Source organism: Chamaea fasciata, unplaced genomic scaffold (genome assembly GCF_029207755.1).
Source record: "Chamaea fasciata isolate MVZ Bird 193981 ecotype frontalis unplaced genomic scaffold, bChaFas1.0.hap1 SCAF_2, whole genome shotgun sequence".
NCBI classification, from domain to species: Eukaryota; Metazoa; Chordata; class Aves; order Passeriformes; family Sylviidae; genus Chamaea; species Chamaea fasciata.
This window is the reverse complement of record NW_027094087.1, coordinates 30,444,688-30,472,101: the sequence shown is the minus strand read 5'-3', so window position 1 is coordinate 30,472,101 and position 27,414 is coordinate 30,444,688. Positions and strand designations below refer to the sequence as shown.

The following is a 27,414-nucleotide window of genomic DNA, read 5'->3' as shown; positions in this document are numbered from 1 at the left end:
ACTGCCCTGGCTATTTTCCAACTCATCTACAGCTATCTAGGAGCACCAGTGCCAGGGCACATTTATTGCCTTTTAGTATTAATGACTACCAGGATTATAAAGGTTTCCTCCTGAGAACAAACTGTGATGGTTCACAAAAGCTGTATTAATTAGTGAATGATAAAGTGTGGAAATTTTAGTTTGATCCCAGAGCCTGCTGTGTGGTGTTCTTGTACTTATCAACAATATATTGCAATAAAGCATCCAAGGTGGAGAGGTGTGTGGTGGGATGCAACAACAACAAAAAGGAACACTGAACCCCTCCTCCCAGTATTTCCTGGAGGTGGTAGTTGGGAGGGGTCAGTTTAAGCTGGCATAAAGTGGCCATGTAAATGCCCTGCTTTGCAAAAGACACTTCCATTAAGTGGAAAAAATCATCCTGTGAAATGTATATTTAATTTTAGACAAAATCTGTAGCAGACAGCATTAGCTGATCTCCTAAATAACATGTTAGTAGCACCGTGTGTGAAGGTTAAGAAAGTTTAGCATCAGGTAAGAAAAACTGATATGGCAACAGGGGAACTTTTGAAGGACCTAACTGTAAAAAAGGGAGACCAGAAGGAGTAGTCATAAGTCAAGGAATAAAGGCACTATGTCCTGGATGATGGAGCATGTTCACAAAGCTTGTAGATGTCTCTGTATGCAGGTTGGACAAATGGGCGTAGGATGTTGAGGAAAAGCCTAAGGGCTAAGGGTCGGTTTGTGTGCTGAGTAGAAGTTGTTTGGAAAGTGGAAATCTAATCCTGCTGAAGTCCAGGAGGAGAATGTATTCATAGCTAGCAGTAGAAAGAAGGAAGCTAAAAAGTCCAAGGGGAATTTGCAGAACATGTGGACAGAAAAGCATCTTATGTAAAAAAAGAAAAATCTAGGAGACATGGATGGCTAAAATCATCAGCCACAATACAATGATTAAAATAAGTATGTTACTGAGAACTTAAATAACCTCTTTGCATAAGGTGTCATTATTAGGCTAATTTGTGATATCTTGATTTTATTGCCTTTCTGGCAGTAATGATAAAATATGATAAAACTGATGTATTAGGAAATTATGTGGAACATGGTTAATACTGAGTTGCCTGGATTAGATATTAGCTTGGCTTTCTGAAAGGGTTTAGAACTACAGCTGGTAAAAAAAAAAAAAAAATCTGTGTCTATTTGAGTAAAGAAATGGAAACCAGAGTGACTAGCATGTTTTAAACACTTTAGCAAAGATTTAGGAAATCAAAAGCAAGGGGCTTTTACATCTAGTTTTGATAAACCTTATGAAATAGTAATTTCACGGTTCTAATAGTTGTAGTAGTTATTCTCCAGAGAGAAATATTCTGCTGTTTCCTTTTGAAAGCATGGGTAGTTCTTCCGAAGCAAAGATAGATGGCTCATGTTTGACATATGCTTACATATAGATGGCATCTTTTTAAGGAGGACACTGGTTAAGGTGGTTGTCTTGGCATTCCAGAGCAACCTTACGTGGCATGACCCAGATAGTAGCTCTCATGCCCGGCCCTTTCTTTGACGTTATTCTTTGTGGCAGGAGGAATCAGGTGAGGCATGGAGAATGTTTTTAGCCTTCGCAGCCTACAGCCCAGCATGTTAATGCAAACTGATGTTACCAGTGGTCTGTGTTCTTGCTGTTGATTTTAAGTTAGGACTTGTTGAGGAGGGACTTTGCTTTCTGTCCAGCCCTGACAGCCCTGCCTGGCAGAACAGGAGGGGGTGCATCCCTCAAGGTGAGTCAACCACTGAACGTGAGCCAGTGTCCAGAGTGGTCATCAGTTCAGAGGGAAAGCACCATCATAAACCTTAAACTGATTAAATAACAGGAAGCTGGTTCTCAAAACAGATTATTTTTTATTGGTCGCTGTAGTATAAATGAAGTAGAATTCCTAATTTCTTAAATTTTTTTTTATAGCATGGGCAAGTAATCTCATTTGCCTAGAGATCAGAAGGACAGGATTTGTTTTTAAAAAGATCAAGGTGTAATATGGCTATTTCAGCCCAAGGGGAAACACTGCTGTCGATAAAATATTGCCAATGGGCAACAAAACTGCAAATGAAGGAGAGTTGTAAGTATGCATTATAAAAGAAAATGTGTATAACAAATACATCCCAGAGTATTTTAAATTAGCTGTTAGCTCAACAAAATACTCTAGGTAGTGTTGTGGTAAGTCAGGAAGGCATGCCTATTAACGCAGATATGGAGTTTTAAAATTAACAAAATAACAGCATGAGGAGTGGGCTGAGAATCATGCTAAAACTTGAGGGATATATTATTTTCAGTGTGTGTATCTACCTCTTGTTTTGTTGTTTGCTTGTTTGCTCTGTCTTGATTTCAGTGCTCAGCAGTGTCGGCACCACCTTGAATGGTAATTTGGGATGTAGAGGAAGGAGGACTGACTGTGTCATCTTATACTTTTGACTTAAGAGGACATTTTGAAAAGTATTCAAAGCAAGGCTCCTAGAGTTTTGCATTCCTTTTATATTGTAAAACCAGAAAAATATTGCATTGAATGAAACTCAAAAGTATCTGAGATTTAGATGCTTTTCACGTGTTCTGTAATTGCAGCTGATTGCTGCAAATTGTTACTGAGGCCAGAGCCCAAAAATATTTAGAAACTGATGAACGTTGAGTTGTAGTGAAAATATTTTAAAATAAAACTAAGAACACAAAATTTCTTGCTTTTATGTTAAACCAGGCTCTATGAAAAGGTGATTTGAAGCTAACCTAGGGGCAGGTCATTTTGTTACATGTGCTGTGGTTTTTCTTTATGCACCTTCTGAAACAGCTGCTGGTAGTCACTGTCACATCGAGTGATGTGCACCATGGCTCCTCGTTTTCTTTTCAGAGTGCCATGCTCTCTCACCCATTTCTACTGCTCAGCGTGTTCACCCTCCTTTCTGTCTTTTTTGTCTTATATGGGAAGGGAGGGATTTGATGGCAGAAGTTTTTTGCTTTCAGAAACTGTTGCGTCTTTGGGTTACTTTGTGGCACTTTCCATCTGTCTGCAGCCCAAGCTACCAGTTTCTTCTCAGATCCTGATAAGCATCGACCTGTGGTTGTGTAGATTGGAGCGTTTGTATCTCAGACATGAGGACTGAGTGATGGCAGGCATTATGGAAATGGTAACTACAAAATCAGCGTCCCTTCAGGCTGTTACCCTTGTCTTACTTTCTAGCTCAGACTAAATGTTGTGTAAGAGGTGGCTGATGGCAGCTGAGCCCGAGTTACTGAGAGGCAACAGGAGAGGCAACAGTGCTGCCAGTCTGGCAAAGGGTTGTGAGGCTTTGAGGCTGCTTGGACAGACAGGAGGTAATGTCAGCCCCAAAGCTATCAGTCTTGGCTCCCCTGGGAAGCTGCAGCAGCCCCACAGTTACAACCGTTTCTTCAATTAAAAGAATTATGTTAACGGGGTAGATATTTTAATAGTGTTGACAGGTCAAAACATGAGTTTGCTCATAGAAATTCATACCTAAGAGTTGGGCGTTTCAAGGAATGAAACTTCTGTGAATCTTTACCAGCTCTCAAGAGGACATAAGTAGTGATTTTCTTTAAGTCTAAAGCAGTCTTCATTTTAGATCTAGACTTAAGGAAGTGGGTGAAAACCCACGCTGTTTTTCTGTACTATTAGCACTTTGTCAGACAATTGTCTTGGACAATTCTGCTTCTTAAATTTCTATTCTCACATGCTTCCTGGGTTTCTTAAGATGCAATGGGCAAAAAGTTGCTACTAGCTCTGAAACAATTTTAAAGGACCCTCAAGTTCTGTGCTAATTGGGTTAAAGTTGTAGAATTCTTTGTTTGGGATCGTGAATTCATCTGTAGGATGACTTTCATCCAGCTCTGTGACTGATACCTTTGACAGAAATCTGTCAGCTGCTGGAAATGTTGTTCTGTTATGATTGTTTTGCCCAAGTCTCTGAGATATGATGCATCTCATTCTGGATATCTGATATTTTTATAACCTATTTTAAAATTTCACTTGCACTGCTGATAGATTAATGAACTGATATTACCTTAGAGCAGAGCAAGCATGCAGTTACTTATTTCCAGCTGACAGGGAAGCGTGTTCTGCATTACAGAATGACTTGCTTTGGCTTCACCTTCAAAGTTTGCTTATCCTGATCCTTAAAAAAACCTCATGCTCACATGAAGCTGCTGCTTGTCAAATACCAAATGCTTACTGAGTAGTACTCAAATGTTTCTGCACCAGTTCATCACTGCCAGATGTTTTGAAAAGCATCAAATGTGTGTCTGCACTGTAGTTTCATACTTGTACTTCTTTAGGGTCAAGGAAATAAAAATACTATGAAAAAGATGATGGTTTGCAAGATTAGGTTTTCAAAACAAACATGTCAGCAATATTTGACAGCAACAGAGAAGCTACAAAGAAATATTTACCTGTTGCAATGTTTTGGTAAAATTGTTGGTAAATGAAAGATAAAGTGGTGAATCCCAGAGTATAAGTGAGTTTTATTTGAAATGCAAGTTGGATCACCAGTGACTAGAGAAAAAACTTACTATTTTTAAAATCAAGTCTGAAAAAGGACAGAAATGTATTTATAATAGATCTCATGGGATGCATAGAAGAGGATAAATACTTGGGGTTCTTTGGTGTTCCAGGGTTTGGCGTTGTTTTGTTTTGTTTTTTGGTGTTTTGTTGGTTTTTTGGGGTTTTTTTTTTGTTTGGTTTTTGTGGTTTGGTTTGTTTTTTTTTTGGTTTTTTTTTTTTTTTTTGGTTGGTTGTTTTTTTCCATCTGAAAAGGAGGTTGAGGAATTATAACCTTGGGAATGAAACTTGCTTTAGAAAAGTGGCTTTTATTCAACCTGAGTTTTTTAATACTGCCTTTTTATTCAAGTGAGAGATATGGGAGAAAGTGATTTTGTAGTATAATCCGCATCCTCCATCTGTTAATGCTATTAATATTCACACTTGGACAGTACCTGAGAAATGTGGCAAAAATTGACACCAGAGGGATGTGTCTAGTAACAAAACAAAGTAAGGGATTAACGAGCATTTTCTGCTTTTCATATAATGGCGTGAAAAAGGTCTTTCATTCACCTTATCCTCTAACAGAAAGTGTTAAAAGCTGCTTGTTGTGTTCATTAAGTGTATAAAGCTAAAGTAAAGCTGACAGCTTCTTAACTGGTGAGTTGTGATGTATACAACTCTATGCTCATGTGTACTAAACACTTTTTTCACTGCACTGAGGATGCTTTAGTTTAACATAGCAGGATATAAGCTTTCATCTGAAGTTATGCGCTGCCATGCTTAGACATTTGATTTTGTCTCCCGGAAATGTTTGTGCACAGATAAATTGTGGGAGCTGAAGTCAGATCTGCAATGGTAATTCTGTGTCTAATGGGGAGTGTAAGATCTTAGGGGAGGGATTAAGAATGAGATATACCCACCTCCAGTAACTGGTAATATTCCTATATCTTTAAGACGTTCCCCAGCTGAAAGAGGTGGTTTTCACTGGAAAAAGTGCCATATACTCTATAACAGAATTAATCTCTCCAAATGTATTTAGCAGAGCTCAGATGTTTTACTTCAGGATGCACTGACTTTTTCCAAACGTGTTTCTCTATGTGGGTTGTTAATGGATTTTATGGAATAGCTACATTTGCTTAGATGAATCCTACTGCTCTGCTGCTGCCCTTTCCTATTTTTTTAATAGCAAAATAGCACAAAAATTCCAGGAGTTTGGTGTAGGAATGAAAGCTCCAGCTCCTTTTCACAGGAATTATACTCAGGTTTTTTTCTTCTTTCTTTGGTCTGTTGAATTTTACATTTCTTTTGTGATTGCTTGTCTTCTGTCTGGCCCACCCTCTTAGGAGAAGGAGCTGTAATTTTGATCTGAGAGTGAACAAAGACACTGAATTAAATTTTACCACTTGAATGGCTGTGCAACTTGTTAGTGTTAGATCAAAAGGTGAGCATGGTGAACATTGCCTTCTCGGCCTCTTTTGCTTACATCCTTTCTGCAAATATGATCCTCCATGATTGTAGTGGCCAGCAAGTGCCTCAGTCCAGACTGACATCGGGATGTAAATCCTCCTTTTGCTAGCGACGTTTCTGGAGAGGGCTTGTGCCTCTGAATATGTGCCTTGTTAATGTTTCTTATTGCAGAGTTGGATCAACCCCTCTGATCAACCTGCTTGTTCTTTTTGGTACAGCTCTGAACTCCACTTGTGCTTTCTGTAGGACACCTTTGTGCCTAACACGAGCAGAATGGGCATGGGTATTCTGCAATAAAGGCTGGCTCCCAGTGCCTGAATTGGGCATGTTGATGCCCCCCACTGCAGCTCATCTCTGCCTGCTTCTAATGGGAAACAAAGCTAACTACTGAAATTTCTCTGAAGTGAACTTACCCCAGTGTATCCAGAAGCCATGGAGATGCATACTTGCACTGAGGAGCTGTGAAGCACTCCAGAATCCACTCCTAAATTGTAATCTTTACAATTACTTGTCACCTTTGTCATACCTACACTTTATTTGAGAACTGTAATTACGTAGTTAAGGGCTATAGGAAGGAAATGAAGAGGATTTTCTGTTCTGGATTTAAAAATCTTGGTTGTATTGGAGACCGAGATGCAACGGCAAGCAGAAGGATCCTGGGAGTAATTTTAGTGTCCTGTTTCTACCAGCTAGAATAAAAGATACCTGTGCTGCCATGGCTTTGCTTTCGTGAGGTGTGGTCCCAGCACTTTCAATCAGGGTTTGCATATGCCCAAATGAAGGATCAGCAAGTCAAGTACACTTAATTTTACAGTAGAAATGTATGGTGTTGTCACTGCACGTGAATAAACTGCCAGCAGTGGCAATCAGTGACAATTTCAGATGTTTTCGGTACCCGTTTTTAAGGGTAGTCTGCTTGTTTGCATATTGCTGCCACAGCTTGATTTGTCTTACTTGCTCTTCATATGTCCTAAGTTTGTGGACTGGAGCCCATTTTTTATTCAATACATTTTTTGAGTCAGTAAACTGGGATTTCATATGCTGTCTTTCCTGGACTATTTCCAGTTTCTAAAATAGGTTCTGTGCTATTTTTTCCTGCATTGTTTTCAAAGTAATTTTCTTTTTTTCTTCTACCTCCTATTCCTTTTCATTGCACAGGACAGCATGCTTTTCTTGCTAAATTTTATGCTTTATTCTAACATCAGTGCTGCTTTTGTTAACCTTTCTGCTGTTCCTTATAATATATTGGCTTAAAAAGTCCCCAACATTCCTAGGCACTTAATAGCCAGAGAATGAAATGCGGGGATTGTGGAAGACTAGACCATCTTCTGTCTGCTAAAGGGCTGCTGAAGAACAGCTCTCCAGGGATTTTGTTTGCTTTGGGGTGGCCTTAACTCTTGAAGCTGGAATTAATGCTGATGACAATGAAAGTGATTTTTTTAATCTCAGTTTCATATACAGTGAGAGGGTGACTGATGGTAGTGTGAGCATTGGAAAGCAAAGCATGATCAGGTTGAACTCTAGACAAGGGAAGATTGTAGAATAGAAGATATGGGAGGAAAGGGCACTCAAGGTGGTGCTATGGGTTTAGAAAAGAGTGTTAGGGAATCTACGTCTCAAGAAAGGACCTGGGGGTGTTGGTTGACAGCCAGCATGAGCCAACTGTGTGCCCAGGTGGCCAAGAAGGCCAGTGGCATCCTGGCCTGTATCAGCAGTAGTGTGGCCAGTGGCACCTGGGCAATGACTGTCCCCTGTACTGGGCACTGATAAGGCCATACCTTGAATCCTGTGTTCAGGTTTGGGCTAGAAAGACATTGAGGTGCTGGAGTGTGTCCAAAGAAGGACTCTGAAGGGTCTGGAGCACAAGTCTGGGGAGGAGCAGCTGAAGGAACTGGGATTTTTTTATTCTGGAGAAAAAGAGACTTGGGGGCCCTTGTCTCTCTACAACCACCTGAAAGGAGGTGGCAGCGAGGTGGAGGTTGGTCTCTTCTCCCAAGTAACAAACAATAGGGCAAGAATAAATGGCCTCAAGTTGTGCTGAGGAGGTTTAGTTGGATATTAGGAAAATTTCTTCATGGAAGGGGTTGTCAAGCACTGGAACAGGCTGTCATGGGAAGTGGTGGAGTCACCATTCATGGATGTATTTAAAAGATATGTAGATGCAGCACTTGGGGACATGGTTCACTTCTGGGTCTTGACAATGCTGGGTTGGACTGATGTGATGAGGTCAGGATGCAACTCTGCTAGCAAGGTCTGTTGTGCTGGTGATGCAACTTACTAAAAGAGCTGGGGGTAGAAAAGGCATTTTGGTCCCAATTCAAAACACTTTCCATGTTGGTCACGATTCATTTGCAAGCAGCAGTGAAAGAGGTGGTGTGCTGGGCTCCTAGCATGGGAATGTGTAGGAGGGGCTTTAGCAGCAGGATAAAAATCTGATCTTTGCTGGCTAATGTTAGAGTGACCCATGCTCTGAATAGTCCAGGTGAGAGGAGAGTCTTCTAATACGCGTTTGTACAGATAAGAGAGATAAATGTACTCGGGTATTTGTGTGAAAACGATCTAGCTGGTGAGCATCCAGATTTCAAAGTGCTTTCCTAGGATAACAATGTCATTTAAATATGGTTTGTTTGTTTGTAAAGCCTGCCAACAATCTTTCTAGGAACAGGATATAAAACTGCTACTTGGTGACTTGTTCATTCTGTTTTGATCTGTGGTTTAATTACAGCATGTTTAATTGCTCTTTTCATTCACTCAGGAGGGAGAGCAGTTTCATTTTTTTCCCTTTCCTGTGTGTCTTTTTTTTTTTTTTGTAGGCACGCAGTTTGTTAGGATAAGACTCATCAGGTGACTCAGAAAATAAGGTATTTAGATTGTCCTTTCAAACAGGAACAACTGCTCTTTTTCTCATGAGGTCACATGATTCCAATTTATTTTTTATGCCAAACTTACTGTGTGAAGATGGGGCTCCTTATTGCCACAATTTTTTATCAGGGGTTTACTGAAATTTCTTGCCTGGTTTCAAACTAGGAGGTTTTGTTTTTCCATTTATTTATCATGCCAAGTTCATACCAAGGCTGCCATTTTTCTCTGTGATCTATAAACTTCTATGAATAACTGAAAGGATCTCACATTTTCCTTATGCTGAGTTGAGATAAGAAACAAATTAGATAGTTCTTCAAGAAGAATATTTATGTTATCATAAACCATTGCTGGTACCAAAGGAGAGATACTATTCCCTTTCTGCTACTCAGTGTTTGTTAGTTGTTTAATGAAACAGATGAGTGACTTCTCTTTGGTTGAAACTAATGCAGAAGACCAGATGTTTTCTGCCTCAGACTTCACACAGAAATAATGGAGAATATTAAAGATGCTGGAAATATGGTCACATGTCTATTGGGCACTCTGGTGCCTTTCGTAAGGGAGGCAGCTTACTGGTTTTAAGCAAATTTATGCCTAAGGACCTGTCTATAAAGGGAATTAACGGCGTGGTCAGTGTGTGGTGAGCTAAGTGGTAAATTGTCATAGAATGGTTTGGGTTGGAAGGGACCCTAAAGATCATTCCAGCCACCCTGCTGTGGGCCACACCACCTTCCTCTAGACCACACTCCTCCAAGCTCCATCCTGCCTGGCCTTGAACACTTGCAGGGGTGGGGCATCCACAGTAGCCTGTTCACTGTGGCCACGTACTGACTCTTTATTGATGTCTGAGGAGATGCTCTTGCCCTGTGCCTCCAGGACAGCTCCCTCTGGCACTCACAGCAGAGTGACTTGAGCAGGGTGGAATCCGTCTCCTATTTGTCATTAAACTCTGTGCAGGGTGCCAGTAGCTAATCCACATGAGCTGTGTGCAGGTTGCTGAGAGCTGCCTTCCCTTAGCAGAAAGGAGGTGGGAAATCATTAATGATCTCATCAATCTCAGCTGTCCTTTTGCTCGGTGTGCTGTTATTTGACAGTGCACTCATAGTGTGCACAGGTAATTTTGGTCAAGGCAGAAGGATGAAAAAGAACATAGGGTTAATGGAAATATTTGCCGTGTATGTCTTATGAGTCATTTTATTTCCTCCACTTGCCAAAACAAGTTAGCATGGAAAATGGTTTACTAGTGTAACTGGGAAGACCTGTTTGTGTTTGTGAAGCATGAAAACTGCCAGCAGCCTTTGCATCCCAGAGTTCTATTTTTTGTTCCCTTCACCCCAGGTCCCCCGGCACTAAGAGTTCAGTGTTTTCTTCCTGGGTCCCTGAAGGAGGACAGTAGGCACAGGCTTTGCAATCCACATCAGTACCAGGTGCTCTGTGTGCATCATGGTTCTGATTGTCCTCCCTGTGTCCAGCACTCCAGATCTGCCCTGATACCAAGGGGTTTTTTTTGTTTATAATAATTTTCAAAATAACAGATTCCCCCATCCTCCCGTTGGACTCAGGACTTCGTCATGTTTTCTGTTTTCATTCTCTGTTTTCCGGGTTTTTTAGGTGAGTTGTAAGCCTTTTCATTTTGGCAGGGAAAATATGTAGTGGTGAAATGGGGTTGTGGTTGCATGAGAAGTTGTCTTTAATGTGTGACTGTGTAGGTGTTTGAAAGTTACAGCTTTTCTAGCCAGATGATGGGGTTTTCACATGTTTGTATGTTTTCTCTTCCATTTCAATTATTCTCATGTTCCCGAATTTATTAGACATGTGACTGATCTATAGGATGCTCCCTGAAATGCTGGAGTAAGCAGAATAATGTTCAAAGGATACTGTGTGAGGCCCAGATGACAGCCTGCCCTCCAGGGAAGTGTAGGGCTTAACAAATGGGCTGAACTCCACCAGAGTTACGCCTTATAATTGTATATACACCTTATAATTGTATATAGTGACTCATTCTTCCTGGCTTATGACTTCTTCCTATGAAAAGGATTGAATGTCTAGCAGAATGCACCATGGTTTAATTATAGCCAATTCTTTGAAATAGCACAAAAGTGGTGTACAAATGCTGTTAGCCCTGTGCACAGTCCTCGTGTTTTCTCCACTGCTTAAGCATATTCTGAGAAGGTTTTTTAGAGAACTCCTGTATTACTTTCCAGAGAGATCAAAATTTCATAAAAGTTTGAAAAAATAATTCAGATTTAGAGGGTTTTTTTTTTTAATATGTTCCATCACGCTTTTTTGACCAGAACCTTACACAATGGCAGTTAAACAAGAAGGATGCCGTTCCTTCCCTCATGTGAAATTTTTACAAATGCAGAACATTCTTATACAAGTTCCTGAAATGAGGGATGCATGTCCCACATGAATGGGGATGAAATTTTGCAAAGGAGATGATAGTCTACTGTTGTTATTTGCTGAAACCAGCCAGCAGCACAACCCAAAATATTTGTTACGTTCATTCTCTTTGGTGTTATGTTCTTTCTCTTACATGTAGGGTAGAACAGTGTTGTAAAAATCATCCTTACTGATGTCTCAACTCAATGAACTCTTGTCAGGAATTCTTCTATAGTCTCAACAAAAGTAAATTAATTTATAGTTAGGCAGGTTCAATGCAATTCTGAGAGGATTGAAGTATTAGTTGTGTTTACTAGCACAATTTTGCTCCCTGCCAGCTACGTGTTCTGGGAGAGGTTTGCCACTACTCTTTAGCCTGGCTGGGCCATCTCCCTTAGCTGGTGTTTTTGAATGAGTCAGGTGCACATCCTGTATTATTTACAATTACTTTGGATTTAATACAGAGTTTGTTTCTCAGTCCTATAGGCTTCTGCTCCTGTGGTTGTTGGGGCATGTGACTGGTCAGGCTTCATTTCACACACTCCCTAGAGAGCAAACTAGACATCAGTTTTCTTTTCCAAACCTCCTGCCTCCTTGATTACATCAGGAGGGTACTGTGGGATTCCTCTTGGTGAAGGGAAGGGGCAAAAAGCCAGCCTAGAAATCCAGTCATTAATATTGGAAAGCATCTTGAAAGGGTAGTAGAGAATGGATATGAAGTGTTTTGTGAAGTTTGTAGAAGTGATTACATCAATGCATCATGAAGAGCCTAGAAATACAAGAGCTGAAGTGCTGAGAAAAGTGTGGTTTCTGTAGGTGCTGACATAACTCACAGGACGTGCTGATCCAACAGTGTGCATATTACTCCAATTTTTAAATTTTTTCATGTTCTCCATTTTTTCTAGTTCTAAAGCTCTAGCAGAGATTTTTGTGGTGACTGAGAATTTGATTATTTGAAACAAATCACCTGTGCTTCTTTCAACTAGGATTCCTATCAGTATGTACCCATAAAAAGAGGTCTAATTAAAAACAAACAAACAAAAAAGGATGCTGAGCAAAAGTTTTGATGCAGCAAGATTCTGAATACCCTGGCTCAGTTCCATGTCACACAAACACAAGCAGAGGTTTAATTGTGAGACTTAACATAGATAGAATTGCTCATGTGTATAAAGTGCTTTGCACTTGGTTTTGTTAGTGCCAGCTGCTTGGCACTTACTGGGGTTAAGACCTTTGATTTTGTTCCTTTTAAAATCGGTGTTAATTCAAAATCATGAAAAGAGTCAGTTTTCAGGAAAAGCAAAGAGAGGTATCAGGTGTGTTCAGTATGTAATGGAAATATTATATGCAAATGGAATGAAAGAGAACAAGTCAGCACTTGTTGCTTATGAATTATTTACAGTGAAAAGAGGTCTCCTTGAGGGTACCAGGCTGGTACTTTTTATATTTATTTATTGAAGGAGTTTGTGTGTGAAATGCCTTTATTTCTGAAACGACACAAGCATTTTAATCAAACTGATTTTTTGGCAACTCCGTATGTTCACCTGGAAATTGAGGCATTTGATTGAAAGACAAAGAAAGGTTGGGTGAAGTCAAGCTAGATTCTCACAGGTAATGTATAAATGAGTAAAAGAAGTAAAAGAAGATACTAATGGCATCTAGTTTAGAACAAACACATTTGGTGTCCCTGCTGCTTATCCTGTGTCAAATAATGCTATGGACCAGCAGAAAAATCATGATCATAAATTATGAGAATAAAAATCCTTGGGTTTAAAACTTTCAACATGTGTGTGCATGGAGTGCTGAAAATGCTTTTAGAACATAAAATTATATGCAAAGAGTAGAGAAATAAAAATACTTGAAAACTTAATTTTTGAAGTTTTTCTCAACTAATTACAGATGAGAAAGCTGATGTCACTGGGCATGTAGAATTGCATTAATAATTATCAATTACATGGTTTTTAGAAGTTATGCTACTCATTAACTTAAAAAATCAATGTTCTGCAAATTTGCCACTTGGTGGTGCCAAATTGATTTATAAATCACAGATGTGAGCTGAGACAAGCTGTTGAAATTGTTTCTGAGGAGTGTACACTAAGAGAGGCATACATTTGGTTGGAACACTTTGATTTTGTGGCAGCACTGGTGCAGCTGTACTCCACAGCACTTCTGGCAACCATTCCTCAATTCCCTTATCTTGAGTACCTCTCTTGTCCCTCCAGTACAAGAGAGCATTAGTGTAGAGCAAGGCTACATCTGTGAGAACAGAGTTTCAGGGACATTTCTTCCATACCATGCACCTGGTGAAAAACAGTTTGAATCCAGTCATATTCCAGACATGGGGCAGAATATTACTTTGGGGTTTCTAGAGGCGGCTGCAGGTGTGCTGCTTGCAGTAGTATTTTTGTAGGTGTTTGACTGGTGTAGTTCTGGTACAGTTGTGGTTTTAACGCTGCCAGAATTTCCACAGGTTTATCACTGAAGTCTGTATTCTTGAATTGAAGGGTGGTGATTTTCCTGAATGTAAATCTAAACAAAAAGACTCGTGATTAAATTAACATTCCTCCATCTCTCAGTTGCAGGGTGGCTCTTCAGTGGGCTTGAAGTTTCTGTTTTATTGAATGTCTTAATTTGTCACAGTGTTTCAGTGGTACCAGTATTTAGCATTGATGAATTTTTGCACCAGACTTAACCACTTCTTTTTGTATTTTTCTTTTTCTCTCTCTCCATACTGCAGTCCCAAAAGAATTGGTGGAGCTTCACTTGAAACTGATGAGAAAGATTGGGAAGTCTGTCACAGCAGACAGATGGGAAAAATACTTGATCAAGGTACAATATGCATGTTGTATTAATCTGCAGTGCTGTAATATGGTTGTGCTGAGTAGTTGTGTGAGCGAGGCCTGGTATGAGCTACAGGAGCCTTGGGCTGTGCCAGCATCGACACGCATGCGTCAGATCCCAGCTTAACTTGCAGACTGCCTTGGCTTGTGGGAAAAACATCTCTGAAAATAGGCACCATCTTCTGCATGTTGAAAGTGTGTCCACCCTCATAATTGGCAGGAAAAGACTTTCTTGAGTATTAAGACCCTAAATAAAGAAGATTTAGTAGCCTGAAAATGGGTTAAATTGAGCAGAGATGGATACAGTAGCAGTTCATTTGTATATCACTTGTCTGAATATGATTTAATTACTGTGATTTGGCTGATATTCATACAGGAACCATACAGAGGTCTCATAGCATGTGTTAATAATAAAAGAAAGTATTGCAGTGATTTATATCTGCATGCTCAGAATGGTACAGCTAAGATGAAAATGTAATATGCATCAGTAAAAATAGAGCATCCCATTGTTTTACGGAATTCGGTTTTGGTATTTTAATTGCAGCTGTGTCTTTGTTGACACTTTACATACAAATAGCTTCCAGTTGAAATAATTTTCACTGCTTCAAAAATGAAAATATATGGATAGTCAGAATTAGTAGGTTACCATTTCCCCTCTGGATGTGTTCCATGTGTCTTTTAATCCATAGAACTGTAATCTTGTTATTGTCTGTACAGCCGTGATCACATTTTGCTTAGAAATACTGCATCATGGTAATAGCAACTGTACAAATAATGGCACTTGGCAAATCCACCTGCAGGTCTCCCCCTTAAATGCTGTCTATAAACTCTGCAGAGGTATAAATTTGTCTTGAGGTCTGTGTACCCTTTAAGGTGATGATGTTTTTAGGGCTGGGAGTGTGTTGAGGAATAACCTGCTGAAGAGCCTTTGTTAATTCTGGCCTGTTAACCGATTGTAAAGCATTCGATAATTTTTTTAAATAGTAATGTAATAATTTATGTAACTTGTGTGTACTTTGTGTATTACCAAGTACTGTGGTTACTGAATTGTGTTAAATTCCTTAATAAACCCAAAAACCATTGCAGAAAACTGAGAAAACGCAACTCTGACTCATGAACTTATGTACCCCACTGGAGCCACTTACCAGTTATGTGGTAAAGCAGAAAGCAGGGCAATTAAACAAGTTTGAGGTAGTAGTTTGGAAAATCTTCTTCAAAGCAGTTTGGAAATTCTTCTTCAGGGAAGCAGTGAGGAAACCCTCCCTCACACCCCTGTTAAGACCAAGTAAGTGTTCATAAATTCTACTTCATTTAACAGTCTCCAGAGCTAACTCGAAGCTTATTCTGGCCACTGGTTCAAAGGAACCTTGAAGAACAAAGGAATTTGAATATAACTAATTAGAAAGGTATGCTAATGTTGTCCCCATTTCAAAGGAGTATGATTAATTTAGAAAAGCAAGGAAGAGTACTGGGAAATGGCACAAAAGCCAGGAAAAACTGAAAAGGTGTGGAACCACTGAGAGCATTTTTCCTTGATGCCTGCAGTATTGTTCCACATATTATTGATGACACTCTAAGAGGCAAAGTTGACCTGTTTTTTCTTTGTTAGAAACCACTGATGTGTTGCTTTGATGAACCAGGGCTTGATATATTCTAGATGTTCTTATTTAGGCAGAAACTTTAGTGGAAGGCATTCAGACTTACATGCTCTTAACATTTATGCATGTATGTACTATTATATTTTATTTATATACCAACTAATTATAAAATGCGCCTCACTTGACTGTTGTGCATGTAAAGAGTATCATAAAAACTGCCTCTAAGCTGTGGCTGGTATTTTGACAGATGGATATATTTTGGGATAGGAAGTGAACATGGTAGTTGAGAGTTCTTTCCCTTCCCTCTTCTGGTGGTGAACCACCCAATTGGATCCACCAGCACGTGCAATAGTCTTTTATGGAAGAAAATGGCTGTAGGTCTCTGTGAGTCTGACGTTGCTCCTCTGCACAAGGAATGTCTTGTGGCCATGTGTGGCTGAGGTAAAGAAATGCCTGGTCCCAAGTATTCCAACAACTAAGCAGAAGTGTCCAGCTTAGCTGATTTTGAGAAACATGTAGTGAGGTCACATTGTAGTGTCTCCTGACAAAGTGTTTTATTTAACTATTGTCAAGTGTAAATGACATTTTTATTCAGAGAAGATTTCTCTGCACTGGTCCATCTGAAACCTTCAACCCAAAATCAGTACATTCTGAACACATTTCTGATTATTAATTCTGGTGTCTGTAGTCCCACCCAAGGAGACTCCACTGTCAAGGAGACTCTTCTTTCATGTTCCTGTTTTCCTTGCTTAAAGTGAACATTTGGAACTCCAGAAATAGTGTTGGATGCCATCATGGCTGCTTTGGAATTCTTTGAGAGAGATGTTTCAGCATTTCTTGCAGGGTGGGAAGGTGCTGACCACTCTTAACATGCAGAAGCCAGCAGTTCCTGCAAGCAGCAGCTTTGTGATCTGTGTGAAGCATCCTCCCTGGGAAGGCAGAGACTAAGATTTCAGCAGAGCCTGGATCAATGAGATCTGTGGTTCAGGGTTGTGACAGTACGTGTCAGGATAAAGCACAATTATCTGGTTTTTAATTGTCAAAATGTAGTCATTTCAGTTTGAACAGATGCTTCATCAGCTCTGATGTCTCAAAGCTTTTGCTCTGACAGTCACACACTCCGTAGCACATGAAGCTTGTCATTATTGCTCCCATACTTAATGACTGAGTAATGAACAGCAACTGGCATATGCCCTGAGCAAGGGTTTTGATACAGAGTTTCCCAGTGTTCTTCATATTACATGGCTGAAAAGGAGAGAGAAAGTGGAGTAGCCTCATTTTGTGAGCGAGCAGTGATTGTCTCCTGCTGTGAGCTTTGGCTTGACATCAGAGAAGTCCCTGTGTAATATTCCATAACCTCAGAGCAGGAAAAACTGCTCTTCAGCAGGATCCCTTGTGACCAGAGTGCTCTTCACAGTTCTCTGTAGGTCACAGCTTCAAGTCAAAGTATGATTTATGGTGTGGCTGAGCTGACCTAACTGCAGGCTTACCCTTGTGCCACCTGAGAAACAGTGTCAGTACTAGGGGTAGTGGAGGGTTGGTAGTGGGGAGGGGGTAGCAGCCCCTCTGCTTAGTTGGAGCCCAGGTGGAGTTTTACATTTTGAATCAGTTAATCTGTACTTCTCTTGGGTGAAATTTAGGATTATTTTTGCTGCTGTTTACAGAGAAAGCTGCATTCAAATGTGATTGGTAGGTTTCTAAATAGCTTAGTAACTGTATCTTATGTTTGTTATTAATTTGTTAATTGGGAGACTGCACTGTTTTGATTGAGTCCAGCCTTGCAGACTGAAGGGCAGCAGCATCTCATGCACTGATTTGACAGTTGTGACTCAGCAGCGGCACTTGAAAATAATTCCAACTGGACGTGCAGCTGTGATCAGCTTTTGCCTCCTCATGTGTATTTCCATTGGAATAGCCTCACTGACTGGAGATCCCACTATGTGTCCTCAGTTGATGAGCAGCTGTCTCTTCATGAGAGTTGTCTTAAGCACATCTGAGTTGTTTAGGAGGACAGGGAATTTCTTCTTTACCTTTACTATTGGAGCTCATGCTGATTCAATCTATTTCTCTACTGCTGCCTTTTCTGGTGATAGGATTTTCCCCCTATATTGGTGTGGTTGAATTTATTTGCTTTAAATAAATTGAAATTGGCTATACTTACAATATCTTAAAATATTTGTCAAGCAGCTTGAAGCTCAAGATATTTTGCAAAGAATAGCAATTCCATAGAGTGAGTAGCAGTTGTGTTTGTTATCTGCTGTACAGTTGAAGGAGTTAAGGAGCCCCAAGAGACCCTGACAACTTGTCTGCTAAGTGCTGCAAGGAGATATAACAGGAAATTGTGTCTGCTTGAGAGAATTTATATTTTAAATAGACAGAAATGGAATAATGTTAGATTTGTCCACAGCAAAGACTACCTTCCCATTCCAGAGTCATGCTCTCTAATTTAGGGTGTTTAGAGAATGTGGTGGTGATCAGGACCTCAATGATCTCCTCCTGATCTCCTCTTCCATGAAAATTCAATGGTGGTTGCTGACGTGCCTCAGTTTTACTTTTTGTTTTTCTGTAAGGCTTTCTGACTGCAATCCCAAAGAGATCTAGTGTAATTAATTAGAGTAGTAAGGTACTACTAATAAAAAAGTTTAAAGTAGCTTTTTTCTCCTAACCTTAGAAATATGTTTATTTCTTTTGTAACAGATATGTCAAGAATTCAACAGCACTTGGGCTTGGGAGATGGAAAAAAAAGGATACCTAGAAATGAGTGTTGAATGCAAACTGGGGATTCTGAAGGTATACGTTCCTCAGCTAAGGTTCTAAGTTACTAATTCCTCACTCACTTTAAGGTCTTGCAAATTTAGCTTGACTGAACCATTAGAGCATATATTAAATACAGAGCTGATTGTGGAACAGACATAATATTTGTTGTAGTAGGATAGACCCAAACTGTATGTAACACTTTGTTTGCATATTTTTCACACTTTGTATGAAAATAGTCTTGCACTTACTGCTTTGTCAAGAGCTCTTTGCCTGTGCAATAAAACTTTAAAATGTGTTTGTTACCTTGCTGAATTCCAAAGGCAAAATGGGACTCCATCTTTTGTGGTCTTGACAAAATTGTCAGGATTGTTTCCAAGTTATGTATGGGTTCTGTAGTAGAATGAGATAATTTTTACTATGTAATAAAAATTGAGAATGAGCTTTCTAAGCTAACCAGGTTAAAAAAAAAAAAAAAAAAAGAAAACAACAAAAACAAAGCCAACCCAAATCCTTGTATCTCATTTAAGACCGCCATGGTCTGGAAAAAACTGATAGCTACAGCTGACACACAGATCCAACAGGGAGAGGCCTAAAAACAAGTTCCAAATCACAGTGAAATGAAATGAGCTGATTTCGTCTTTCTTGTTTATATTTTTGATATCTTACCAGTCTTTCTACCTTTTCAGTATCTCTGTGAATGTCAGTTTGATGACAATCTGAAGTTTAAGAACATTATTAACGAGGAGGACGCTGACACCATGCGCCTGCAGCCCATTGGTCGGGACAAGGACGGCCTCATGTACTGGTATCAGCTGGATCAGGAGCACAATGTCAGGATGTACATAGAGGAACAGGATGACCAGGATGGATCCACATGGAAGTGCATTGTTAGGTATTCCTTCTTTTTTTATTGTGGAGTTTTTAGCTGTTTGTGACTCGGGCTCAGAAATGTATTTCAATAAATCTTCATTTCTCACACAGTAGGATTCATGACAGTGGGATTTTCTGCATTGACATCTATGTTCTAGTGAAAAATCCTGTTCAGAAATAACTCACAGATTTGTTGGTAGCAACCATCACATAATTTGTTTCCTGCTAATTCAAGCTACAATGAGTATAGAGAAAGGATAGCAAGAGGAGACTGTCTTGAGGATGACAGCTCCATGTTGCTTACTGGCCAGCTAAATGCCTTAGAAAATAGAACACTCTTGCTTCTTTAGCTTCAGCTTTGTTAGGAAAGGTACAAATGGACAAAATTTATTCTTGAGGAAATTATTTTGCAATTACTGCTGTTGGAAGGAATCCAGGGGAGGCCAAGGAGATACTCAGAGGTCTGGAGCACCTCTCCTATGAAGGCAAGCTGAGAGACTTGGGATTGTCCAGCCAGGAGAAGAAAAGGATCCAGGGAGAACTCAGAGCCCTTTCTATTGCCAGAAGGGGAGAGGGATTTGTTACAGAGGCATGTAGTGGCAGGATGAGGGCGAATGGCTTCAAACTGACAGAGGGCAGGTTTAGATTTGATATGGAGAAATTCTGTGAGAGTGGTGAGGCAGCAGCACAGGTTGCTCAGAGAAGCTGTGGCCGCCCCATTCCAGGAAGTGCTCAAGGCCAGATTTGATAGGGCTTTGAGCAGCTTGGTCTTGTAGATGTCCCTGCCCATAGCAGGGAAGTTGGAAATGGATGGTCTTTGAAGATCCCTTCCAAACCAATCTGTCTGCAGGTTATTTGCACTGCCATGACTTCAGTAACTGAGGGAGTCATACAGAAGTGTTTAAACCACTATCAACGGGCCATAAAATGTTAAGCATTACTACGAGTTACATGTAGACAGCTGTTGTGGGGGAATAAAGTAAATGTATCCAAACAAACAGATCAAGAGCTGATCCATGCATCATCCATCTCTTCCATGCATTGTGGACTCCAAAATTCATTGCCAGAGGAAGAAGAAACCAGGGTTCTGCTGGGAAGGTTCTAACACTCCATGCTCACAGCAGAAAACCACAGTAATGGATTAGGAAATCTGAAATGGTTTAAAAACCCATGAGACTCCACATACTGGGGTTGTTGCAGACTTCCTTTCTTTCTGTAAACCTGGGGAAAACAAATTGCTGAACATTGACTTTGAAAAACAGATGTGAGAGCCTTATTATTCTAGTTCATTAACAAAGCAATGACTGTTTAATCTTGGCTCATATTCTTTATAAATTAAGGGGGTTCTTTATAGTTGGATGTGCAGTTTAAATAAGGAATTACAGTGCACTGAGATTCACGCTCATACAGATGTGCACCAGTATTTTTTGCTATCCTGAGTTGATGGACAACTTGGTGTTGTTTGTTGCATGTGCTTAGGATAAGCACTTGCAAAAAGTATCTAAATTAATTTGCTGTTTGCTTTTGCAAATTTCACTCAAATGATATGGTTCCTTCTTTGGTGCATGAGCCGAGAGCTGTAGCTTGTTCTCTGCTGAGAGACAAAAAGAAATAGCGAAGAGTAATCAGTGATAGTTAACGAGAGGATAATAAATAACAGAATAATAGTAGCAGCTTGGATCCAGACCCGGCAGGAATTAAGATAGATAAGTGGATAAGGTCTTTCCAAAAGCATAATTTTATTTTGGTATGGATAAATTGAAAGGTTTCTGCCTGCAGAGGTGCAGCCGCTGGTGGGACAAAGCATATCACTGTGCTTGTGTTCTCACTATATAACTCTGTGAGGTTTTCAGGGTAATTCATTTAAGCAGATAATGTTTGTTTATTCTTTTTGAATCCCTTTGGGCTAAGTAAGTGGCTTATCAGACAGTGTGTTTTTCTCCTCTAGAAACCGCAATGAGCTTGCCGAGACCCTTGAGCTCTTGAAAGCACAAATTGATCCTGCTCTGTTGAAAAACAACAATTCTCAGCAGGAGAATTCGTCACGTGAAAGTCCCAGCATAGAAGATGAGGACACCAAAAAGGGTGAAGAAGCAGCTATACAAGGTTTTCTGCCTTCTTTTCTCAAATTTTAAGTGTTTTGCTGTGGCAATGTTAGAATTTTCAGCTTCACAAAAAGTTTCTGTGTTAGATTAGGACTTTAAAGAAGTAAATCAAGTAAATATTGAATACTTTGAAATTCTGAATATATTTGGAGGTTTTTCAGTACATATTTAATCTCAAACATTTATTTATAAGAAGAGAGCTGTGTAAAAATGTTCTCAGTAACTCTGTACATTTTGTATAATATTGTAAATGCTCATTATTGTATGTTTTTGTGGTACATTGAACCACTGCCAAACTTCTTCTGTTTTAGCAACATTAAAATTTGAAGAAGAAAAAATCTGCTTGTGCAATGCCATGATTGAAATCATGTATTGGGTGTGGTGTTTATTCTTGCTTTTGAGTTAGAATCAGAAAAATATAGGTTATTTTCTCAAATGTTTCACAGTTGACACAATATTTCAAGAAGACATGAGAATTTCAGAGAATTTCAAGAATTATTTAGGTTGGAAAAGATCTCCAAGATCAAAGCCAAGAACCTTTTTCCTTCCTTATTATCATGTCATTGCACGTATATAGTAACTTGCCTGACTTGTTGGTTTGTGCACTGTTTTTGCTCAGTATCAGTCTGCCTGAAGTATTTGACCTTTTAAGAATCTGGTCTTCTTTCAGGTCATGAAAAACTGGAAGCTTGTTATCACAAGTAATTTTACCCCAGTTTTACTACCTGGTCTTATTATTTTGTTAAAATACGGGAAAATATTTTTACAGTCAGAAACAAAATTTAGGTATTCCAGTGTGTTAGTAGGTGTTTCTACAAATGTGTAGAAGTTAATTGGATACGTGGAATTAGCCAAGGCTTGTCTTGGTTTTGCGTATCACAGAGAGGGAATTGCTATTCTATTCTCCTTCTTTGCAACAAGCAGTGTAGAACAGAAGAAATAAATAAACATTTAGATAAAATTGGAGTTGTTGTGGAAGTACTAAGAGGTGACTGTAAAAATGGCAGTGAATTGTGACAAAGCCCAGCAGAATTGTCTTTCGGTCTAAGGCATTTCCAGTATCTAGCTCTGCATGTAAGGGCCAACACGACCTTCATAGTTACCAGCACTGCAGAATTAATTCCATGTACTGATTGTGCTTTTGCCTCAGTCAAGCCAACTTAAACCACCTAACTGAGACCTCTTCTTCAGATATCATTTTGCTTTAGTTTGAATTTAGGAGCAGCCATTTGAAAACATATCTACATCTATACTGTAGATAATTCCCCAAATCCTGTGGCACATTCAACTGGCTCAGTACTTGCATTTGGCTGTGTATTGCTGTAAAATCACCTCTAGGCACTAGCTGCAGAATCATAGAATAGTTTGGGCCGGATGCCTTTAAAGGCTATCTAGTCCAACCTCCCTGTAATGAGCAGAGACACCTTCTACTGGATCAGTTAGTGCAGAGCCCCATCCAGCCTCACCTTGAACACTTCTAGGGATGGAGCAGCCACAACTTTGCTGGGAAACCTGTGCCTCACCACCCTCCTGGTGAAGAATTTTTTTGTAATGTCTAATCTAAATCTTCCTCCTCTAAGTCTTATCCCTTTCCTGTCACTCCATGCCCTTGTCAAAGGTCTTGTAATACCCCTATAAGTACTGGGAGATGCTGTAAGGTTTTTCCAGATCCTTCTCCAGGCTGAACAATTTGTCTCTCAGCCTGTCTCCACAGCAGAGGTGCTCCAGCGCTCTGAGCATCTTCATGGCCTCAGTCCTACAGGCCCATGTCCGGTGTGTGTGCAATGACTAATGAGATTATTTACATTTGCAGTGATTTGAGTGCTGTCAGTGTGTCACAGAACATTCCTTAGAGCCTTTCAATTGAGAAACTGTACTATTTCCTCCTTGCAGTCCAGGGATTGCTCTGAAAGCCCTAAGATGTAGGGAAAACATGCTGGAAGACCTGACACTTGTTGGCTTTGGCTGTTTTCCACATATCATTAAATTAGTCCATGGAAATGCATGGTAACCTAACCCAATGCCTACGTGTTTGCTGGCCTCACTGATTGACTCTAGTAGCGTTAGGAGAGCCTGTGCATTGACTGAGTCATTTTGTGTGCATGTGAAATGTTTTGTGATTAGTTCAGGGAGTTAAACTATAGAACATCTGCTAATTTTTGGTATGGAGAGGTTTTGGGATTCTGGTGATCCTTGATGAAGTTTGGGAGAAAGCAGTAGGTGATGGGAAGAAATGGCTGAACAAAGTTTAGAGAGACAGAAATAAAGGGAAAGTGGAAGAATTTGGACACTGAGAAAATACCTCATTCTCACTGTTACAGTTACTCTCACTTTGCAGAGGCACTTGTAGGGGCTCTAAGTGAGGATCACTTCTATGAAGGGGGAGAAACCAGCCTTGAGCCTTCAAAATGTGCTCCTCTAAAGCACCTTACTACTTCTGGAACCTTAGAGATGCATCTTTACTGTACTGATACTGAGATTTATATGGATATATGCCTTGTATTTGAAAATACAAGATCTGTGAATTCCTCTTCACTGTTCTTTTCTAAAATGCTTAATTTCTTTCATGTAATTGTTAGCTGTCATGTCCTTTCCCCTGTATATTTTTAACCACTTTCAGAAGGTCTCACCACGCAAAAAAAACTGCACTAGCTGAGTTGGAGAGGCATGAGGTAGAAGGAAAAAAAAGGGTTTTCTCCCCCTTCCCCCCCCCCCCCCACCCATCTTTTTGTTTGCAGTTGTGGCATGCTTGCAAAAGCATCTTCCAGGTGGCAGGAGCTGCTGCTCTGGTATATATAATGCTATTGTATTTGCTTTTTTTAATTAGTTCTGTTTCTGGCTGACACAAAACAGTTGGTAAAATAAGAAAACTTGAAGTATCAAGAGGCTGTGGTAAAAATAAATAACAAGCTGAAGTGCATGGAGACAAAGTATGGTTTATTATAAATGGTGGAACTGTACTTCAAGCCCTAATAATCTAAAACTGAGTTAGCAAAGTGGAATAACCTGGTTCTTAAAGCTCTGTAGGTTTCCTGGGATATGCTGCTATTCATTGCTTGCTTTAAAAACAGCAGATGAAGTGAGTGTAGAATATTGTCTGCATGCAGGAGATGTAGTCATTGCCTGGAGAATCTGGATGAATTTTGCTGTAAGCCATAATGCTGAATGTCTTTTCTCTGAACTGTTGAAATACAGTAGTTAAGTATATTTTGAAATAAAAACATGTACAAACAGGGGACTCATTTCTCTGAGGAATTTCTCTTGAAAGCTGTGGAATCTTACACCATGTTCTGTTTTCTGAAATAGTCCAGAAACTCAAGTGAGATTTCATGCCTCTGCCTAGATTTTATGTATCCTCATGTGGATGTATTGTGGTAATACTAAAGAAGGGACTGAGATGTGTGTTGAAAGAAGCATAAATCTAGAGTTCTGCTGCTGACTTCTGAAGTTTAGGGTTATCATGGTACATAACTAGACTGAGCAGTGGTTCTGTAGCTAAACATTGTCAGCCCACTTATTTAATGACAGTGTTAGACAAGCCAGATTTCTACTAGTTCAGTGAGAGAAGAGTCCTTTGTGTGAGACTTGGGCTGTTGGGTTTTTTAGGTATGCCTCTGTTTTTATGAAGTTCTTTGTAATCCTGTAGGTTCCTTAGTTTTTTCATAGCTGTTTTTCTCTGTCAACAGAAAATCAATTGAAAATCAAAGAAGAAAAAGAGGAGGTAGAGGAACAGTCAGTGGAATCAGAAAGCCTTCCTCCTCCTGTGGTCAAAGAAGACGAAAATGCGCCTAAAATAGAGAAAGTGGAAGAAAAAGAAATTATAAAATTGCCAGTAATAGTGAAATTAGAGAAACCTTCAGAACACAATGAAGAAAAGCAAACTGTCAAGGAAGAAAGTGACTCCTTTAAGGAAAATGTCAAGCCTGTTAAAGCAGAGGTGAAGGAAAACAAAACAGAACCCAAAGACCTAAAGGAAGTAAAAAGTTGTATGGACAAAATAGCAGTTCATGAGCCAGAGAGGTTAGAATTTTGTGTTAATGTCAAAACTCCACAAGAAATTGTGGAGAAATCTGTGGAAGAAAGTGAAAAACTTAAAAATGACCAACAGGCAAAAATACCACTTAAAAAGCGAGAGATCAAACTGACAGATGACTATGACAGTCCAATAAAAGGGCCCCTGTGTAAATGTGTTACTCCAACAAAGGATGTCTTGAAGGAAGAAGGGAAACCAGAAGAAGAAGCTTTTAAGAGAGTCCCTACCATTACTGCTCTGTGTCCTGATGGGAAAGTGCTAGTAAATGGAGAGGTTAGCTGTGAAAAAATAACCCCGAGCGTCATACAAAATAATAAGTCAGAACACTCTGCTCTTACTATGGAAGACAGCACTTCATTAAAAGAGAAAAATGGAAAAAGTGGGGAAAAAGTATCAGACTCCCTAAATTCTGTTAGTAAAATTATAAAAACATGTGAGATTGAGAAAAATGCAGTAACAGTGCTGAAAGAGATCGGGGATGTGGTCTCTGAGGTTTCTAATCAGAAAGTGCCTTCAAAGGAGGAATCTAGTCCTGTAGAAAAAGAGTCCCTTGACAGCACAACTACTGAGACGATAGCAGAAGAGTCTTCAAACTCTGAAGACTGTGCCAAAACAACTGAAGAGAAACAAGCCACTGATCTCAAAAATGACAGCCTGCCACCACCCAAAGAATGTTCAGAGAAGCTAGAGATGTCTCCAAATGCATCTGCTCCTGCAGAACTGCCTACACTTGCACTGGCTGGTGAAGAGACTTTGAAAAGTAAAGATGAGCCTGAGGAGAAAAACGACTCTCCAAAAGTTGCCGAGATACCTCCTGCATCCACTTCACCTGTTTCAGCAGAGAAACCTGTTTCAGAAAAGGAGGACTCTGACAGTAAAGTGGCTCTGCCTGAGGAGAGCAAAGTAGAAGAAAAATCCAGCCCTGAAAAGCAAGAGGAAGAGCCAGAAGCTGCCAAAACAGAGCCAGATAGATTAGATGATGCTCATGCATCTAATCTAGAGGACTCCTCAGAGAGTAAAAAGGAATCTCCAGTACCTAAAAGCAAATTTAAGTATAAGCTAGTTTCTGAAGAAGAAACCTGTGCGACAGAGAATAAAGAAATAACTTCTGAAAGACAAAAAGAAGGAATTAAGTTAACAATCAGGATCTCTAGTCGGAAGAGAAAGACAGAAACACCGCCAGAAGAGGTCAGCGTTGGCCGCACGTTAAGGCGGTCACCAAGAATATCCAAGCCCACTCCGAAAGTTGTGGAGACTCGGGATCAGAAGCCTGAGAAGAAGCGACCTGAAGAGGAAGAGGAGAAACCTGCAGCGGCACAAAAACCAGAACGAAAAGATGATGCCAAAAAACAAGAAAAGGAGACAAATTCTAAAGTTAACAAGGTAAATACAGTTTTATTACTTGGGAGTAAAGAAAACCCCCAGTTTTATCTATAAGAAGAATATACTCTTACGTAGGAATATGTTCCTTTGGTCAGCTTTTGCAAGAAACTAGCTTTGCAATTCAGTTAGTGGACTCAACCAATTTAAAAACACCTCCTAGGAGAGTGCTAATATAGGTTGACTTTTTATAAACTTTGACAGTTTATAAAATCTGTCACTTAAACCAGCCTAAGTAGACCAAATCAAACTGAGTGAATTCTTCTAAAAAACAGCATGATCAAATGTGAGTCTGTCTAGCTGTGTGGCTTGTATCCCCTCTGGATTTACTAGATGGACACATGTTGGTATAGTTGGTCAGAATGATCATAAGCTAAAAACAAACCAGCAAATGGGGAAGAATAAAAATATGATTTCGGTTTCTAAGTGAAGCTAAAGGTGTTGCTGTGGTGAATTCATGATATAATTTAGCTTTTCTTACATGTGATATACTTTTTAATGTGGGTATAGGGGTTTTTTCATATTAACTTCTGTTTATGCAGAATAGATCTTTAAAAGTACGTGAGGTAAATATATAACAGAAAGTTAAACATACATTTA

General features: G+C 39.7%; 1 protein-coding gene across 1 annotated transcript in view; it reads left to right on the top strand.

Moving 5' to 3' along the window:
* The window catches only part of RSF1 (remodeling and spacing factor 1), a 60,442-nt gene that overhangs the window by 10,262 nt on the left and 22,766 nt on the right, over window positions 1–27,414 (top strand). Inside the window, exons 2-6 of the mRNA XM_066175572.1 lie at window positions 13,969–14,060; window positions 18,367–18,459; window positions 19,113–19,318; window positions 21,245–21,402; window positions 25,088–26,817. Of these exons, the coding sequence (XP_066031669.1) occupies window positions 13,969–14,060; window positions 18,367–18,459; window positions 19,113–19,318; window positions 21,245–21,402; window positions 25,088–26,817 (2,279 nt within the window). The remainder of the gene's footprint in view (window positions 1–13,968; window positions 14,061–18,366; window positions 18,460–19,112; window positions 19,319–21,244; window positions 21,403–25,087; window positions 26,818–27,414) is intronic.